Source organism: Aulostomus chinensis, chromosome 2, assembly GCF_037954235.1.
Source record: "Aulostomus chinensis isolate RoL2024-O1b breed Wild chromosome 2, RoL_Achi_v1.0, whole genome shotgun sequence".
Lineage (NCBI taxonomy): Eukaryota > Metazoa > Chordata > Actinopteri > Syngnathiformes > Aulostomidae > Aulostomus > Aulostomus chinensis.
Window position 1 is genome coordinate 30,432,159 of NC_141321.1, and position 18,428 is coordinate 30,450,586.

General features: G+C 41.9%; 1 protein-coding gene across 1 annotated transcript; it reads left to right on the top strand.

Annotated features, from left to right (window-relative positions):
• Positions 1 to 1,897: 1,897 nt before the first annotated feature.
• Positions 1,898 to 17,258, top strand: pepd (peptidase D). The gene is made up of 15 exons (XM_086189560.1): positions 1,898 to 2,032; positions 4,286 to 4,469; positions 5,132 to 5,259; positions 5,927 to 5,990; positions 9,284 to 9,331; positions 9,447 to 9,508; positions 9,819 to 9,863; positions 11,603 to 11,678; positions 12,773 to 12,819; positions 13,514 to 13,582; positions 14,371 to 14,448; positions 14,843 to 14,991; positions 15,642 to 15,826; positions 15,971 to 16,162; positions 16,769 to 17,258. Exons 1-15 carry the CDS (start codon positions 2,016 to 2,018, stop codon positions 16,910 to 16,912), a joined length of 1,488 nt encoding a protein of 495 aa, XP_086045686.1. The 5' UTR covers positions 1,898 to 2,015; the 3' UTR covers positions 16,913 to 17,258.
• The last annotated feature ends 1,170 nt before the right edge of the window (positions 17,259 to 18,428 follow it).

Genomic DNA, 18,428 nt, shown 5'->3' on the forward strand with positions numbered 1-18,428 from the left:
GAAGGCTGCCTCACGTGTTAACGAGTTCCCAACACTTCAGACCTTGATGGATTGAAAAGGACTCTTTTCTATTGTCAAGGAAGCAGGTTTATTGCACAGCTCTAAATTATAATCAAAGGTTACAGTGGTTATATTACAAGCCCTCCCGGCAGAGAAATGCTGAATAGAAGAGTGAAATAAAAACATCTCACCTTGTACTTATGTGAAAGTATGAACACATTATCTGCTCTTTGTAGATTCAATGGAAGAAGATTTTAATTCTCCTCGTGTGCGCTCATTTATATTCATGACAGGATAATTTCACTTCCTCGGCACATGGCACAAAAAACTGAAAGCAGGATTGCAGTGTGACTCTACAAGGTCAAATGTCTTAATTGTGCTATTCCTCTATTTAATTGAAAAATGTCTGATACATAACTGCAGATTTACCAAACAGGGAGCTGAATGCTGAATATTTGTGTGTGTGTGTGTGTGTGTGTGTGTGTGTGTGTCTGTGTGTGTGTGTGTGTGTGTGTGTGTGTGTGTGTGGAGTATGACTGCATCATGAAACCATAAACTTGAAAACACATATGACGTATTTTAAGTAATCCAATAGTCAATAGTAGGATCAGGCGTCCGTACGTTGTCTGCTGGGCAGCTACAAACAGCAACACCACTAACATCAACAATGCAGCCTCTACAGCTAGCAAACAAACACAAGTGTGTTTGTGTATGAGTGGACAATGCTAGCAATTAGCATATGCAACTTGGGCTGGATGTTGGTATTTGCATTAAGCTTTATAATGCAACATGCACCTCGATCTGCTTTGCAAAAACAGGCATCCACAAAGTTGTGACGGCTACAGTTAGCACTATAACCAGGCACCATCCGCTCAGGGGGAAAACAAACCTTGAAATATCCAAACACTCAATTATTATCTTTTTAAACACATAATTTACGGTGTTTGTGGTGGTGACGTTTGTTGTTAAGTGTATAAAGTAAGGCTATTGCTAAAGTATAATAGTTAGTTCTTTCTGGCAGTTTAAGAAAAACAACAAGCCAGATACAAAAGAGGAAACAAACAGGCTATTTTCTCATGCAGGTTGAGAGAACAAGGTCACAAACAACTTTATCTGCTATTTATCAGCATGTTATAACAGCCAGTGTGCAGTTGAATCTTTTCATGGTGCTTGTCAGACTGGTCTTGACCTGGTTCTTCTATTCAGCTGCAGCTGTCTCTATTTTTTCCATTCATCCAACAAACTCTGTCCTGTCTGTAAAGGAGAATATAAAAGCTGCTGTATGAACACTGTTTTTCCTTTAATTTGAGCAAAATTATGGCATGAATCAAGTGTAATATAAGAAGTAACTATAATTAAAAGAGCAATTTCTCCCTTAGGGTCTATGAAACAAACGTCTGAACAACTGGTCGGAGGGGCTTGTAATAAACAGTTTAATGCTGATTTAATTCTACAATCATTCTCACAAGATTACACTCTAACCGTAGACTTTTTACACAGTTGTGAACTTTAATCTCCCACATTCACCAAAAGTACTTTCAACATCACAGTAGCCCTGAGGAAGTTAACATGAATGCATCCATAACACAAGTGAACATTCTGTGCTGGTATTACGTGATGCGTAAGATTACAAAATTATTCGTTATATATTATATAGCAAGTGGTTTGTTGGATAAGTTCAATATCTTTATAGAAACAGCAAATATTACTGTTGACCAAAAGTTTGCTTTCATCAGTAGATCCATGTTGTTTTCCAAATAAATGGTGAAGAGATCATTCCAATGTTTGATTCGAGAATTTCAGTGTATCACATGTGTTACTAACCAGTTATTATCCTTTATGTGGATACAGTTTTACATAATGTCTAGTCTATTCATGTTCGTTAAAGCCACGGAGAGAGCAACCGGTTAATATGGTATTTCCTGAAGATTTGAACGCAACACAGTGATACGTCAGGAACGACAAAAGTCATGTGACTCCTGCCAGCACGTGACAGTCTGGACCAGGACACCGTCATGGCTGCATCTCCACGGTAAGTTGAGATGTTTGCTTCAGGGTAGCGGTTCCAGCGGGACGTTTGTGTACTGAATGAAAACGAAAATAAATAAACGAAGATGTTTACTGTCAACGCAGCTAAGTTAGCTCGCTTATTAAGCTGATTTCTTGTTACTGCACAGTAAAACTGTAACTTAACAAGTTACCAAAAAACACCGGTAAGACTGCAAACGTCGGATAATGCTAATATGAGTTGAACTATTTCTGTTTTCACTGAGAAAAACGTACGAACATTTATAGGATTGGGAATTCTTCCAATGTTGAGGAGGGAAGTATTTCACTTTCACTTACACACACTTTCTTCCTGTATGATGAGTTTGTGTGTGTGTGTGTGTGTGTGTGTGTGTAGTAATATATATATATACACACACACAGTAATATATATATATATATATATATATATATATATATATATATATATATATATACACACACACACACAGTATAAATAATATAATATGTACCTTGCATTGCTTTTATTATTGCCAAAAAAGAGAAAGACTCTGAGTAAAGGGTGAAGACAGAACAGTGGGCTTGTCCCTCTGAAAATAAAGCCCACTAGAAGTGTCTGGACCGCCAGGATGTGATGACTCCGAGCCGAGGTTTAGAGATGCAGTCAGGACTGCTTACGTTGCTGCAAGTGCAGACTATAATACAACCTTTGAGTTGCAACACTACTGGAGGAACAAGGGTTTTATTAGATTTGTCACCATTGAAAAATAGCTGAGGTAGTCACAGATATGTCGGCCATCAGCACATTGGAATTACCAAAGGTGCATGTTATATAATCAAAGCTGCAATTTTTTTTCTATCTGCACCTGCGGCTAATCACGTGACATCTTGCTTTTTTTTGTTTGTTTGTTTGTTTTTTTAACATGCCAGTTATCCAGCGTGTTACGAGATGGAAAGTTCTGCAATATTCAAGCGTGACCTTTTAGATAAATCAGCTTTTATTTTTCTCCCTTAAATGGCATTTTAACCTCTGGAGGATAGAACTCGGTTTCCTCGGTACTTGTAGGAGATCTAGCAGCTGTAATGTGGATGCTCATCACCCACAAACCTCTTTGGCACAGGGAGAAGCCTGGGCGGTCATTCTCAGGCAATAACACAGGCATAAAACCATGATGGAAGTGAAGATGGAAAGGCTACCCGACCTGAAATGATTCTTTACAACTGGTGATTGCCAGCTGGCGTTCTATATTGAAGTTGCCGCGGTAACACCCCTTGCTTCCTGTGCTAAGGAACATCTCTGGCAATTAAATTGAAAAATGCTGTGATACATTTCACAAGTGTGTGTGTGTGTGTGTGTGTGTGTGTGTGTGTGTGTGTGTGTGTTTTAATTCATTCTTTGGACAATGGAAGGTATTGGATGTGTGTTTAGGGCATGATTGTGTCTACCTCTCTCGTTGCCAGCGCCATCCATCATTTTATCGGTAAACTCAGCCAACAGTGAATGATACACAAGCCATAAAAATACTGAGGGGTTTATGGATTAACTTTGGTGGAGTCCAGGCTCAATCAGATAGTTGTTGTTTGGTATCTTATCAGTAAAGTCATGGACCACAGAGCAAGATTTATAACCTCTGAGACCGTCCTGTTACAAGGTTGTCAAAGTACTGTTGTAATGCTCCCTGAAGTAAAGCTCTTAAGAGGCGTTCTTACACCTCTTTAGTCTCAAATCTCATGATGTTTTTGGCCATCATATCTGAAGGATGATCTGTAGATCTGACTAAAACATGCCGGGGCTCAGGAAAAAGACCAAAATGTGTTCACAGAATTTCCCATCACAGCTTTGACTGCAGCGGCTTGCAGAAGTATTCATACCCCTTGAACTTGTCAACATTTTGTCAGGTTATGACCACAAACAAAATGTATTTTATTGGAATTTTATGTGAAAGACCAACACAAAATGGCACACAATTGTGAAGTAGAAAGAAAATTATATTTTTTTTTAATTTTTTTTTACAAATAAACTGAAAAGTGCAGTGTGTTAAAATATTCAGTATTCATTTAATACGTCCACCAAGTATTGACTCAGGGGGGCTGAATATTTTTATACACTGCCACTCGAGGTAGAAAAGAAAAATCATCAGTTTAAGCACAGCAGTGCAACTTTTATGTTTTATTTTAATTTTTTTTTCACCTGCTGATGATTGCTAAACCATCCAGTGACGATTCAATAAGAAGTCCAGTGCAGGGGACCCCAACTCTGGTCTCAATGTCATTCCAGACCTGTCTTCTGGCTGGGTCATGACACCCTGAGCGTGTCTGCGGCACTTTTTGCGGAGAACCGTCGACGGCTGTGCCAGGGACTGACCGGCCAAGATGGAGTGGTGCCAAAGTCAGTGGTGGTGCTGCAGGGTGGAGAGCAGAAGCAGAGATACTGCACCGACACAGACGTCCTCTTCAGACAGGTGTGTTGTCATCAGAATGTCGGTGCGCTCACACTCTGACAGGCTGTCTGCAGTGCCATCGTCCCTCCACGGCATTCCATCCCTGTGCTTGTGTATGTGTGACTATCCCGTGCTGAAGCCCACCTCCTCCAGCTGTGCTAAGGAGTGGCTTTAGGTGATGGGTGTGTAATGTGTATGTATAACGTGAGCTGTAAAAGTGAGACTCAGGTGGGGGTAAAGTCTGGCTTTAATTCATTCATCTATCCCCGATCCTTGCCATTCTAAGTCCCTCCAGGGCAACCCGAACCTTCACCGGCTCCTTGTGGAGTCAAGCAGCCTGTCTTGGCTGTTGCAGGCACCCTTGATTAGATCACTTTAATCTCCTCACACTGTGTCCCAAAAACGTAAGGCAACTTCAATGTAGAGAGCACATTTGTGGTTCTAATCCCACTTTTCTGATGCCAACATCATGAAACGGGTTAATGTTTAATTTCTAGTTACATTTAATTGGCATTCAATAAAAAAAAAAAATGAAAGAGCACATTAAATGTTTAGTTTGTAGCATCAGTGTTAATGTAACTGGCGTAACTGAGCATTTTGTATTTCTCACAAGACCACAATCAGGTAATCTAGGGTGATCATTTCCTCCACTCAAGCCTCGGCTGGTTCTCTCTCTTCTGCAGGAGTCTTTCTTCCACTGGACTTTCGGGGTAACCGAGGCCGACTGTTATGGAGCCATTGATGTGGACTCGGGGAAAAGCATCCTTTTTGTTCCCAAACTGCCTGACAGCTACGCCACTTGGATGGGAGAGTGAGTCGCACTAATCTTCAAAGAGCTGAGTGCAACAAGCAGCACCAGCCGTTTGTTGTAACTTGAAGAAAAGCTTGACAAAGTCAGTGCTGGACAGTGGAATCCTTCATTATACACACGGCAAAAACACGTGGGAGCGATTGTATTGGTTTTTTATTGATTGAAAATGCTGCAGAGAGTAATTGAAGAGAGAATTTCCATTCAGCCTTGTCTTAGATGTTGGTATTAAAATTCGCAAATTTGTTACCACAGTTTGGATTAAAAGAAGTGCTGCACTCAGACTTATCGGTTCCGTATTCTTTGGTTTCCTGGTCAAATCATTTGACTTAATGACCTTCAGGCTTGAGCCTTCCTCACGTACGCGTTTCCCTAATTTGTAAACCTCAGCATCTTCTGACATCTGATGTGTTTTTTATAAAATGATCACTTAGGAATGACATGGTCAGCACTTTTTATTGCCTAACAGAATGTAAATTTGCTCTTGGCTGCCCGAACGGGAAACAGCAACACAAAAACAGTGTGTGACATCAGACACGTGGACAAGGTCACATTTCACATGAAAACACTCCACGCCAGTGACTTCAACACTGACGGCACCGGGGGTGAAGACTTTCTGAATTTATTGTGTGTGTTTTCTTGATTTGGTGTGTTTTGTGTCTGCTGACAGGATCTATCCTAAAGAGCACTTCAAGCAGAAGTACGCGGTTGATGAGGTGCAGTACACCTGTGATGTAAGTCTGCATGTGCTGCTCTTTGCAACCCTCCCCATCTCTTCCTGTGTAACTGAACTTTGATGTGAAACCACTGAGCCATGAAGTTACAGGTCATAAACTTTCAAATGTGAGAGTCCTCATTTTCTTACTCGGGCACAAATGATATTGGCTGTTGGCTGATAACTGGACCAATAAACTCCAGAGTGGTGCAGCTATGAGTCCTAAAGGCTGGAAAGAAGTTAATTTTGTTGAATATCTCATTCGCTTGACTCAAAGGCAGTGGGATTTTTTTTCGAGGGTCAGTTGCCTGAAATGCGGTATGTGATTAACACGAGTTTAAAACACTTCAGGTGAAGTCAAATTTATTTCTATAGCACATTTAAAACTTCATCTGACCAAAGTGCTGCACAAGCATTCACAAACAAGACAGACTCACAACAAATCAGACAGCACACATACATGGCTGCAAATGCAAGCCTTCACTGTGGCTTGAAATTAGAAACGTGATCCCAGGGTAAACTGAGTTATCAGGATCTATGAAAAAAGAATAAAAAAAAAGTTACTGTGCAAGTAGTTAAATAAAAACAAAGATTTGGGAATTTGGAAAAGTTAAAAAGCTGAGTCTTGAGCCAACGCACACCCAGTGTTGTTTTGATTAGTTAATTAGTGGTTAAACGAAAATACGGAGGATGTTGCAGACATTAAAAATCATCACGATAAAAATAGAAGAAGTGCAAAGCTGGTTTCTGTGGATGTGGAGGTCCTGTGTCCATGAGGTAGTTTGTCCCAAGCCATAATATCTGTACTTCCAATCATTAAATTTATGCTCCAAAAATCATGAAAGTGTTATTAATTTTTGATGATTAACATCCTGAATTAAACTTGTGTTTGCACAATACCTCATCATCAGTAATGAATCAAAATGCAATTGTTAAAATCCCATTGGAGTTTGGTCGAGGGAAGCCATGGGAATGCTAACTTCCAGTTTTGACCAAAACAAATATTCCTGCAGAACATCCATCTTCTATTGATTTTTTTTTTTCTTCCTGGGAACGGCTGAAGACAACATTACACTATTTTTGAATGCAGAAAAACCTGCACCACTCAAATCTGCTCAGCTAAACAGTAAAATCAGCAGGTTGTGTTGTTCACAATGGACGCTAATAGAAGTAGCCTGCAGCGGAATGTTTACCAGGTGTTTGTGTGTCACTGGATGTTAGGGGTCCGTGTGCGTGCGAGGGTCTAACGGCTCCAGGCGCCGTTTGTCACATTAGTGGCTGCTGTCTGAGAAAAGCTGCTCGCAGGAAGCATCGCGGTCCTTCATTTGGTGGAAGGAGTCACCGGTGAAAACCCTGCCAACAGTCCAGGTCAACCACTTCAGTCTGGGCAACCAAATTTATTATTTGTCCCCTGCAGCCGCATTCTCTTCATTTTACCAGCCTGCTCTAAAAATACAGCCCTGCTCAGACTTGCTGTAATTGCCTATTTTTGAGAGTTTGGGAAACTGTCATGTATATCGGTGTTGACAGCAGATCCCCAGCGGAGCCATGTTGGAGGGATGACAGCTCCAGAGCTATTTTGGAGGTGTGCATGTTGACAAATCAAAATTATATATTCACATGGTAATATAGTAGCTTCCTCTGCCAACAAAGCTCCTCCATGTTTGCTTTTCAAACCATCACGTATCATTTTATACTGTGACCTTTTGATCACTCCTTCAGATGATAATTGAGGTACTTTTACTTCGCTGCTGCTGCCTGAGGTGTTTGAGTCGATGCAGTTTATCATTTCAATCAACAACGCACTCTTCCATGAAGTTGTAGCCCCTACAACAGTGTAATATGAGGCAACATTCATTCGTTTTTCTGCTTCCTCTGTGGTTTAACAGTCGTCTAGACAGACAAAAGAAATCCCTGGATTTTCCTCCCATTCAGTCGATGCAGCCTGTAGACACAGTTCCCTACTTTTAAAACACTCAGAGATACAGTGGGATGTTGTCACACGCGTGCGCACACACACACACATACACTTTCACAGCACTGCTCCGTGTGTCTTTGGAATGGTTTAATGCAGCAGTTTGTTGACATTTGAAAGACGACTAACTTGTGTTTGCCATTATTTAAAGAGTTTTATCCTCTTGCTTGGTTGGGGTCATATGGCCTAAAAATAATCCTTCCCCCACATTGCAACTCTTTTATCCGATCCAAAACCAATTACACAAGACAGAGGAATTAATCAAAGCCCAGCTGTATAAATAGCCAGCATATCTCAGACCACGTGAAACACCACCACATGTGTAATATTTAGCCAGCAGGGCTCCTTCCTATCAGTTGTGACACCAAAGGGGAAATTCTAATGTTATCTGCTTTGTTTTAGAGCAGACGCCATCTTTAGCGTCGCACACTGTCACACACTTTTTTCCACCATGAGTCCGCTTGCCTCTGTTGAAGATGCTAGAACAGATTGGTTGTCCCGCTGGCTCCCAGTTGCTACAGACTTTATTCAAACTACAGCGGACCGTTTTTTTTGTTGGACGTCCTACTGAAACTGAACCAGGACTTTTGTAATGAAGAAGTCCCACCTGGTGTTGCTGAGATATCAGGTAAACAGGGATCAGATGGACGGTTGGACTGACAACCTTAAAATGTATTTCCTCCGGCCAAGGACGCTTTGTGACGCATACAAACCCACTTTGTTCACATCAACATGTTCCCAGCTTGACTTGACAAGTGTGTTTTGCTCCAGTGGCTGAAGCAACCGCAAAAACAAAATAATTCATACTCAGGCATAAAATACCTTTATACTCACATGTATCAGTTTTGTGGATGAACCCACATCTCCTTTTGGAAGCTGGAAGTTACAGTTGCAGGTAGACATTGACGTGTGGAATCTCGACTCTACTTTACTCAGGGAAATATGGTGATGTCCTCCCAACTGCAACGAAAACATCCAAGAAAACATCAATTCATATCCTACATCATATCGTGTTTCCTGGGGGGGGGGTCGTTCATAGTAAGGTTGCAGCTACAGTTTCAGGAATGATGATAATGGCGCTCAAATGTCTCAACTCTGATTTCTGGGTATTTATCAGACATTTGGGCTTTTGGCAGATGAGTAAAGAGACGGCTTGAGCTTTTGATGATCTCTGTAGTCACATTTGTGGCACAGTGTGTGTTGACTTCCATCTGCCTGAGAGACCTTTGCTGCTGCTGCAGAGTGAGAGCAGAACAACGTGGTTACGTGTGTGTGTGTGTGTGTGTGTGTGTGTGTGTGTGTTTCGTCCCTAAACACCCCTGTCTTCCTCCTTGCAGATTGCCGAGTTCCTGAAGAAGATGACGCCAGCCGTTCTCCTAACACTGGTATGTTCTGTCGCTCTCCTGCATTCATTATGTTGCTGTATTGATATTTAGATGCACTCAGTCTAATTTCACGGTGTGTGTGTGTGTGTGTGTGTGTGTGTGTGTTGACATGCAGCGAGGACAGAACACAGACAGTGGGAGCATCTGCCGTGAAGCCTCCTTTGAAGGAATTAGCCAGTATGTTTAGTTGGAGCCAATTTACATGAACATAATTCTACATTGTCTTGTTTTCTTTAATAACCAAGGATGCAACAGTCTCATGCATAAGGATTGCGACTGATTAAGCTCCGTTTGAATAGAATTTAAACAACGTTCCTTTGGCTTGTTGGTTATTAGTTAATGATGTTGTTACTGATGTTCTTTCTTTGTGTTTTTTTGGTCTTTTTTAAAACTCCTACAATGTGTATCACAGCCTTTATCTTTCCTACATTCTAATGCTGACTAATTGTACTGTATGAAAATTTAAAATGTTGTTTCTTTCAATCAGATTCCAAGTGAACAACACCGCTTTACACCCAGTCATTGTGGAATGGCAAGTATTTAATATTATTATGAAATGTATTGATTTATGGAGACAACCCTGCAGTCACTTGTTTAATTCGCTGAAAAGCCGGTCAGGTTCTGCTGCTTCCACACCTCGGTCATCACAGCTGCTCTGTCAGGTGCTACTGTGTGCAGTCACAAGCAGGTGCTTTTCTTCAGGTTGTTTTGTTTTTGTCCTCTCATTGTGAGAAACCAGTCAGCACAGATATAATGGACTTCGTGCTTTCCTGGTTGTCCTTGGTATTAGAGTCTGCAGCCTGCAGATGAATCGACGTCTTCTGAAATGAGAGAGAAGTCTTTTCAGGCACACATCCTGGTTGGGACTTCTTGATTACCCCCTCGCATGGCTCGCTATTAATGGTCTGGCTTTCATTAGCGTCACCATTGGTTACTGATGCGTTGTGTTTTTTTATTTCTTACTGGGGAATCATGATACTTGCACCGATCCTCGAATAGTGGCCGTCCCTTCATTTACCTTCAGCTCAGCGGGCGCCAGGTCTTTCTTGGAGGCCTGCTTCTAGTAGACAGTGCCAGACCTTTATTTCTATTAAGAACATTTGCTCATATTTTAGGAGGAAGCCTCCTTGTTTTCCTGATCTTCTCCTGTCCCTGAACATGAGAGGAGTGTGTTTTTCCTGCCTTTCCTGCAGCCATTGCTCTTTTTGTTTTATTTGTTTTTCTTGGTAAGTTTGAGTAATGTAGGAATGAGTCCTAAAACATAGAAATAGGTTAGTATTTTTGAATTGCCGCCTGTTCCTTTTTCATTTTGGTGAATTCTGAATTTGTTTTGGAGCGATGCCTGAACTGAAGTCTGAGGCGAACAACAGCTTAAGATATATTTACGTTTAGTTGCACAGCAAAAGATGCATCAGAATGTGCCAGGCTTTTCAAAGGTTTTGTGACTTAAAAGAAGTTGCTCATTGATAAGCTGACATCAGCTTGGTATTTCTAGTGATTGTGCTTCACCTCTGAGTGGTATCAATTTGGGAGATTGTCTTGCTGACAGAACAAAACATGTACATATCATCAATGGTGTTTTTTCTGCCATAATCCAAAATCCTTTCGATGGAGGGTACCAATGGTGATGCTCACTTTTATACTCATCTCCAAAACTACATCACCCCTGCAGCACTTTATCAGAGCCGCCTGTGTTGACCATAGTTTCTTGCCACGCTATGTAGAGATGCATTCATACATTTTTTTCAGTTCCAATCATGAGGATCTAGTCGACAACGCAGTCCTACTCTAAGCACAAACCTGGCAGAGAATTGGAGTGTTATTAGCACCACAGTAGGTCCATGTAGAGGAGGGAAATGCTGTCAGGGAGCTCTCCATTTTCTCTATTGAGCATCAGGCTCACCACTAACTCCGTAAGACTCAATATTTAATTCACTTCCAGCTTTTGTTTGAAGGAATGTGTATCACAGCTTCAGTATTCACTCCTTCCAACGGCCAGCAGACCTTCAGTTTTAATGCTGTGTGGAAGCTTAGCAGCAAATCAAGGACGACACATAACATTTAACTGGGGTCTCAGACTCCAAATTATGAGAAAGATTCGCTTCAGAATTTGTAGAAAATAAGAAGTCTCATGATTTACGAGGATATTCACACAGAAAACATCCGTCTTTTAGCATAGTGTGTGACAGTGGTATGAATTGTTTGCTGGTAAATGCTCTTGACCACGGATGAATGACAGCCTGAGCCAATCCGATTCTTGTTTGTCTGCAGCCGCCTGACTAAGACAGACATGGAGCTGGAGGTCCTGCGCTACACCAACAGGGTTTCCAGCGAAGCCCATAAAATGGTAAGGGTCTTGTCAGTTGCACTCTCAGAGTGGTATATTTGAGCTTCTCAGATAGTTTATGGAATGATTCAAAAGAAATGGAAAGTTCAAAGCATGAAATTAAACATTTAAAGTATTAAAGTACTGAGCAGCTTATTGAGTGTAAAACTTGCTGGGAGCTTTAAAGATGTCAGAGGCGTCTTGGCTGTAAAGTGTTTAAATGTTATAGATTTTAACTTCCTCCAGTAACTGGGAGGGTTAACAGTGATAGCCTTTGACCAACAATCTGTAACATTGAAGCCATATTTAACTTCTGAGGGGAAATGACACTGTCTCCCAAGAAATGACGTCTTCAGGCAGTGAGGAGCGGTTAACTTCCTAATGTGATGCGCTCTGAGGACTCCACCGTGACATCAGCGCCACACATTTGTTTTCTTCTCCGCTTGTTCCGAGCGGGATCGTTACACTTGGTTTTCCGAGGTATTGTTTATCCGTGTGTCAGCTCTTTTCAGTTGCGGCTCTCCCTGGAGGTGTGCAATTAAAAACAGAAAAAGTTCTCCCAAATCAGCCAATGCCTGAGGGGGCTTTTGAACTCTTTATGCCCACTTGGAGTAAAACCCTTGCTGGAGAAAATAATCAAAAATTCAAAGAATTGTTCTGTCGGGGAATCAGATAGATTAGGGGGAAACAAAGAACCACAGGAAAGAGAAGCTCATAAAATGCAGGTCAGGACCCACATTTTGAGTTGAAACACCAGCAGTTTCACAGAAACACTTAGGAAGTTTCAGGCTCTGCACCAAAGATTAACATGGAGATCAATGTCAAATGATCCAGTCACGTTTGGCTCTGTAGTTTACTGGGTTCCATGTCCGTCGGGGCCCACATTCGCGATAGCCTGACGCACACACCCCAAAATTAGTCGCCACGGTGACGGAGGACTGAGGACCGACGCTGGAGTATGTAACACCTTGAACTTACACCATTGTGCAGTTGGTGACTGTGATCCCATCGTTTGCCTCTTGTGACTTTGTATGTACATTTACATATGGAAATATGATTCACAGTTGCTTTTAACATGAAGGCTCTTCAAAATGTACCTCGCTTCTTCTCTGTAGATCATGAAGCACGTGAAACCTGGACAGAAAGAATATGAAATGGAGAGGTAAGAAGTCCATCAGTGTCACAGGGCTGGACATTGTTATTCTACTCTTGCTGTCTTCAATCCGCTTTGCGTGATGTTTCTCTTGCAGTGGTACCCAATGTCCCAGTGGCAATCAATAAAATATTGAAGATTAATCTAGTACCATACATTTCATCCACTCTTTTACAATTGTGTTTTATTATTATTATTATTATTATTATTATTATTCAAGCTCAGAAGAGTGGGAACAAACTCCTAAATGAGCAAAAAAAATTTAGGTTTATAAGCATAAGTACGATTGTTTTTTATCCATGAATATGATGGAGCAGCTGTTAGTTATCCTCACTTGTGTTTGCTGTATGGGAGTAAGCAGGAAACATGGGCTCTCTCTCTCTCTGTCTCTCTCACACACACACTCTCTCTCTCTCTCTCTCTCTCTCTCTCTCTCTCTCTCTCTCTCTCTCTCTCTCTCTCTCTCTCTCTCAGTGCTGTCAGGATACATAGAATTGTTAGATGTGCTCAACCGTGTGATGATTAAAGAATGAATGCAGGATGAATTGTTTTAGCACAGAGTCACTCAAGGGCCAGTAAAAGTCCTTCAGCTAATTGCTGCTTTGGCTCTGCTGTGATGAAATTGTTGGGCTCCCTCTCTCACTGAGGTGTTTCCTTGAAGGAGTGTTTTTTTTTTTTAATTGTACTTTACTTTTGGTTCCAGCTTGTTCCAGCACTACTGCTACACTAAAGGAGGGATGCGTCACACCTCGTACACGTGTATCTGTGGAACGTAAGGCTTTCATTTCACACATACACTCACAAGTCAATAATATAATGTCCTAGGTGATTATATACTCAGTGGATGTAGAACTAGTGCTGATCTCATTGATGAAAACTAGACTGGTAATGCTCATCAACTACCCATTTTTACATTTTGATGACTAAAACTAGTAATAATCAAACTAACTACAACATTTTCTGAGTTTTGTTTTCCTTCTTCCATTATTAATGTCGTACTCTGTCCACATTTTCCACATCCTGGAAGTCTTGGTACCCTCCAATTGGTGCTGCACCCCATCAACCTCAGGATTTGGAAGTGAAGGAGGTCCAGCTGTTAGTAGAGATATCAGAGCAGTGACCTGGAGGTTTTTGTCAACGAGACCAAAACATTCCTTCTAAAACAGTCCCAACATTCTTCTGCGTCGCAGGGTTACTGCCGGCTCGCTCGCAGCATCGTTACAGATGAAGAATTTTTTCACACTACTAATCACAGCCTGGCCTTTTGTATTAAAGGGCATCTGTAATGAGTATTTCTGGGGATCAGTTGTCAGTGCATGTGAACGTTTTCCCAGCTTAAACTCATTAGAATCCTGATCGTCAGTTATTCCTCAAGCAGACAGCATGTCTGGACTTTGTAGTCACAAATTAGAGGGACAAATGACTTGAATCACATCTTTACTGTGTGGAGTTTTTGTTGTTCAAAATAATTCCGTTGGTAGCTTTATATAATTCTCATTCACACATTGTTTTGACTGATTATGTCTGTAATTGACATGATGTGTTATTCTTCAACCCCAGAGGCAATAATGCCTCCGTTCTCCACTACGGTCACGCTGGAGCTCCCAATGACAAAACCATTTTAGACGGAGACATGTGGTGAGTCATTCATTTTTTTTAATCTGTATTCTTCTTCATGAAGCTTCGTCACTGTTGACTCTGCTGTTTCTGAGTAACCAGCAAAACAACTGAATTAAATCCAGTTAAATTTTTAGTTCAGTTGGATCGCTGGCCACCAGTCTGTCAGCCACTCACGGCCACTACTTCCTGTTAGTTGTCATTTCAACACTCGTCACAGCTGTGCACGAATATTCGAGGAGTGTGATGTATTCTGTGTAGCCGTGGCATTTAGTTTTGTGTCTATGCTTTTATTTATTCTTCACATTCTGCCAAAGATGTTTGTGAAATAGCCTCAAGATTCTCCACGGCGAGCTGGAAGAGTGACCCTGAATGAAATCTGATTTAAACAGTTGTGGCATTTTGTTCCCGCCAGTCTCTTCGACATGGGTGGAGAGTACTACTGCTACTCCTCTGACATCACCTGCTCCTTCCCAGCCAACGGGAAGTTCACCCCAGACCAGAGAGCCATCTATGAGGCCGTCCTGAAGTCCTCCAGAGCTGTCATGGCCGCCGTCAAGCCAGGTCATCACCCTTTGTGCAGCGAAAGTTACACTCTGAAAAGAGTAAAATTAGGGAAAAGCACTCTGAGTTTTTGCTGTTCTTAGAATCACCAACACACGGAACACCTTACGATTTATAGGTACCTTTTTAATTGTTGTTCCCATGTGCAAGCAGTGCTTTCATGAGCTTTTAGCAGATTCAACACCACAGCCAAAGTCTGATTTAACAACTGAGTTTCTTATTTTATTCATCCTACATGATCTCAACCCTTTAATTAGGGATCACTGTGAAAACAGGATGATTTGTCAGGCTTAATGCTGAAAGAAAAACAAAATGTGTCGCTACATCAGTGAATGTCCTCAGTTTTGTTTGTAAAACATCAACACAATCTGCTGTTAGTATGAGTCAGGCTATAATTACCATGATTATGTCCTTAAATAGCTTCTTGTGAGCTTAACAATGGAATTTGAAGTTCAGGTTGCAGGTGTCTAGAAAACTATTCTCTCTAAATAGCATGTCCTCCATGTTCAGTCTGAATCTGGTCCAACACCAACATTTTTAGAGGCTTAAATATTTCTCATGTATATTTAAAATATTTTTCAGTTATTCACAGTAACTTGGGATACGATGTTTAATGCACAAGATAAAACAAAGTTCTTTCTGGTGTGAAGGTGTGAAGTGGACTGATATGCACCGCCTGGCTGACCGAGTCCACCTGGAGGAGCTGGTGAAGATCGGCATCCTGACCGGCGGCGTGGACGACATGATGAAGGTCCACCTGGGTTCCATCTTCATGCCCCATGGCCTGGGACACCTGCTGGGCATCGACGTGCACGATGTTGGAGGTTACCCTCAGGTGAGAGCTGCTGACTTACATCCTGAGGTTGGCACAAACCCCTGAGTCAGCTTTTCATTAACCAAAATCAAATTAGTTTTGTCAAGACCTTTGATTCATGTTTTATATGTTCTTTTTTGTTAAATGTACTGTATTCTTGTAAAGGGGGTGGAGCGTATTGACGAGCCCGGACTGAGAAGCCTACGAATGGGCCGCCTGGTGCAGGAGCGGATGGTCCTCACCGTGGAGCCCGGTATTTACTTCATCAGCCACCTGCTGGATCAGGCCCTGGCCAACCCTGCACAGAGCTGCTTCATCAACAACCAAGTGCTGGCTCGCTTCCGAGGCTTTGGAGGGGTCAGTCAACCTCCAGGTTTATTTCTGTATTTCAGGAGTCGATATCACCTGGGAGATAGATGAGTTTGTTCGGCTGATGAACGAATCACTGAAGTCCAAGCAAGCGGAGAACCTTGCAAGTCAACTCTGGCTTATTTCTAATGCAGCTTAGACAGCAGTGTGCCTGGCAATAGGACGAATGCACGAGTGTTACATGACAATGTTACTGGGCTCACCAGTCATATTCCCCATTGGGGAGTTGATTGGTAGCCATAATATCACTACCACCCAAGATCGTTCTTGTAATATCAATTTTGCTTAACCCCCCCCCCCCCCCCCCCCCAAAAAACAGGTTTTGGACACACTTTTACCATGGCAATGTTTACTCAACTTGTCACTGCCATTTTAGGACTCACAAGTTCCTCTGATAGTTCAAGAGGAACATGCAAACTGCTTGACTTGGTTCCTGAAGGAAAACTCCTAACGTGAACTGACACGCTAAAGATTTTGGTCATGACAGTTCACTTCCAGTGACACAGCACCTTTTTACCAATCAAAATACATTCCTTCTCATCCACCATCCAATGCTTTCATTGCTGTGTTTAACTGTATCACGGCTGCTTGCAGGTTCGTATTGAGGATGACATCGCAGTTACAGCGAATGGAATTGAGCTGCTGACCTGCGTCCCTCGCACAGTGGAGGAGATCGAGGCCTTCATGAGCGATTCTGGAAAAGCCTTCAGCCCCGTTGTCAGCACCGAGAGAAGCTGAACGCCGACTCTCAGTTGCGTCTGAGTTGCTAGCTTCGCTGCCAGGAATTAATCAGATCAACAACAAAGTTGTAACTCTCATATTCCATATTCCACTTCTGCAATAATCAAGAACACTAATCACCTAAAGCAGAATCAACATAAGCAAACACAAAAAGCTTGATTTTTTTCTAGCTTTTCCTGATGGTTTTATAATTGAGATTCATCTTAGCAAAGGACTCTTAAAGAGACAAACTCAGTACATCAAAAGTGTTATTTGATTGTCTTTTAAAAAAAAAAAAATTCTTTCTCAAGACTGATTTACTAAAAATGCTGTGAAGCCGAATTAAAGAAGCATTTTCATTTGCTGCTGTGTACAGCTGATTCTTTTCTTTGGTTCATCTACACAGTCAACCGAACACAATAGATGAGTACCTTTGAGTGTCCTTTAGAATTCCTGAGGTCAACCTTTACGAGGAATAACATTTGAGCCAGGGTTAAACTGCAAAAGAACGCTACACTGGGAAAAGGGGACGGCCGCAGTACTGCACAAATTGAAATGAAAGACCATGAAGTAAAGAAGTCAGTGCATAAACATGTTCAGGTGAGGAAAAAATTCAGGATGCACATGCAAATACTGACCACCAAGGGTTGCAAATATTCTTCCCCTTATAACACAATGAATACACGATACACTGTAAAAATTCAGCTTTCTGAGTTGACGTATGCACAGGGGGAGAGTTTTGAGGGAATGTTAAGCTGTTATCACTGCTACAGGTGAACCCATCCTGGGTGTGCTAGTTCAGAGGTTAGCGCTGTTGCCTCACAGCAAGAAGGTCCTGGGTCCCTGTGGGTGCTCCGAAGGATCGCGGCTTATAGTTTAGTTTATGGATGACGAAAGGATCGCTATTATGTTGTTAGAGCCATAGTAATTAGAGCCATGTTTAGCCAAGCTAGCGTAATATTGCTGGTTTTCTTTGGCATACATATACGTTTATTAGTATTTGATTTTTCGAATGGAAGAAAAGCCCTCTAAATCTCCTGCACCCTCACCGTAACTGTAGCGGTTCACATGCTGATGTCCTTTGATAAACTGATATTCTTTCACCTCCATTGCATGAGCCTCCCTAGACATTGTCTGAAGCCGCCCCAGGGGGGCCCCACCCCAGGCTTTGAACACCTCTGATCCAGGCTGTCAGTCTGCTTCACTCTGCAAACTGCAAATACAAACCACAAACATAGTTCAAGACAAAAACCCATCCTTGAACAGAGAGGTGCTTGTTGTTGGTGGGGTTGCTGCTATGAAGCCACTGTTTGCTGACGTGTCAGGAAAACCAAAATATGGCACAGGAAAATAATAATAATAACATATTAATTTACTCCATCAGGGATTGAATGCCATGTGTGCAGGAGCCTAATCTACTGGGGCAAACACGTGGGGATGCTGATGTGGTCAGTGGCAGTGGAGGCAATCACGCTACTTGCCAGTCTTTGTTTGGCTTCTGCAACTGAGGACATTTCACAGAGGAAACGAGCAG

Coding starts and splice junctions, on each gene's coding strand:
- pepd (XM_086189560.1), top strand. Junction 13,583..14,370: donor TACACGTGTATCTGTGGAAC/GTAAGGCTTTCA, acceptor CTTCAACCCCAG/AGGCAATAATGCCTCCGTTC. Junction 16,163..16,768: donor GCTTCCGAGGCTTTGGAGGG/GTCAGTCAACCT, acceptor GGCTGCTTGCAG/GTTCGTATTGAGGATGACAT.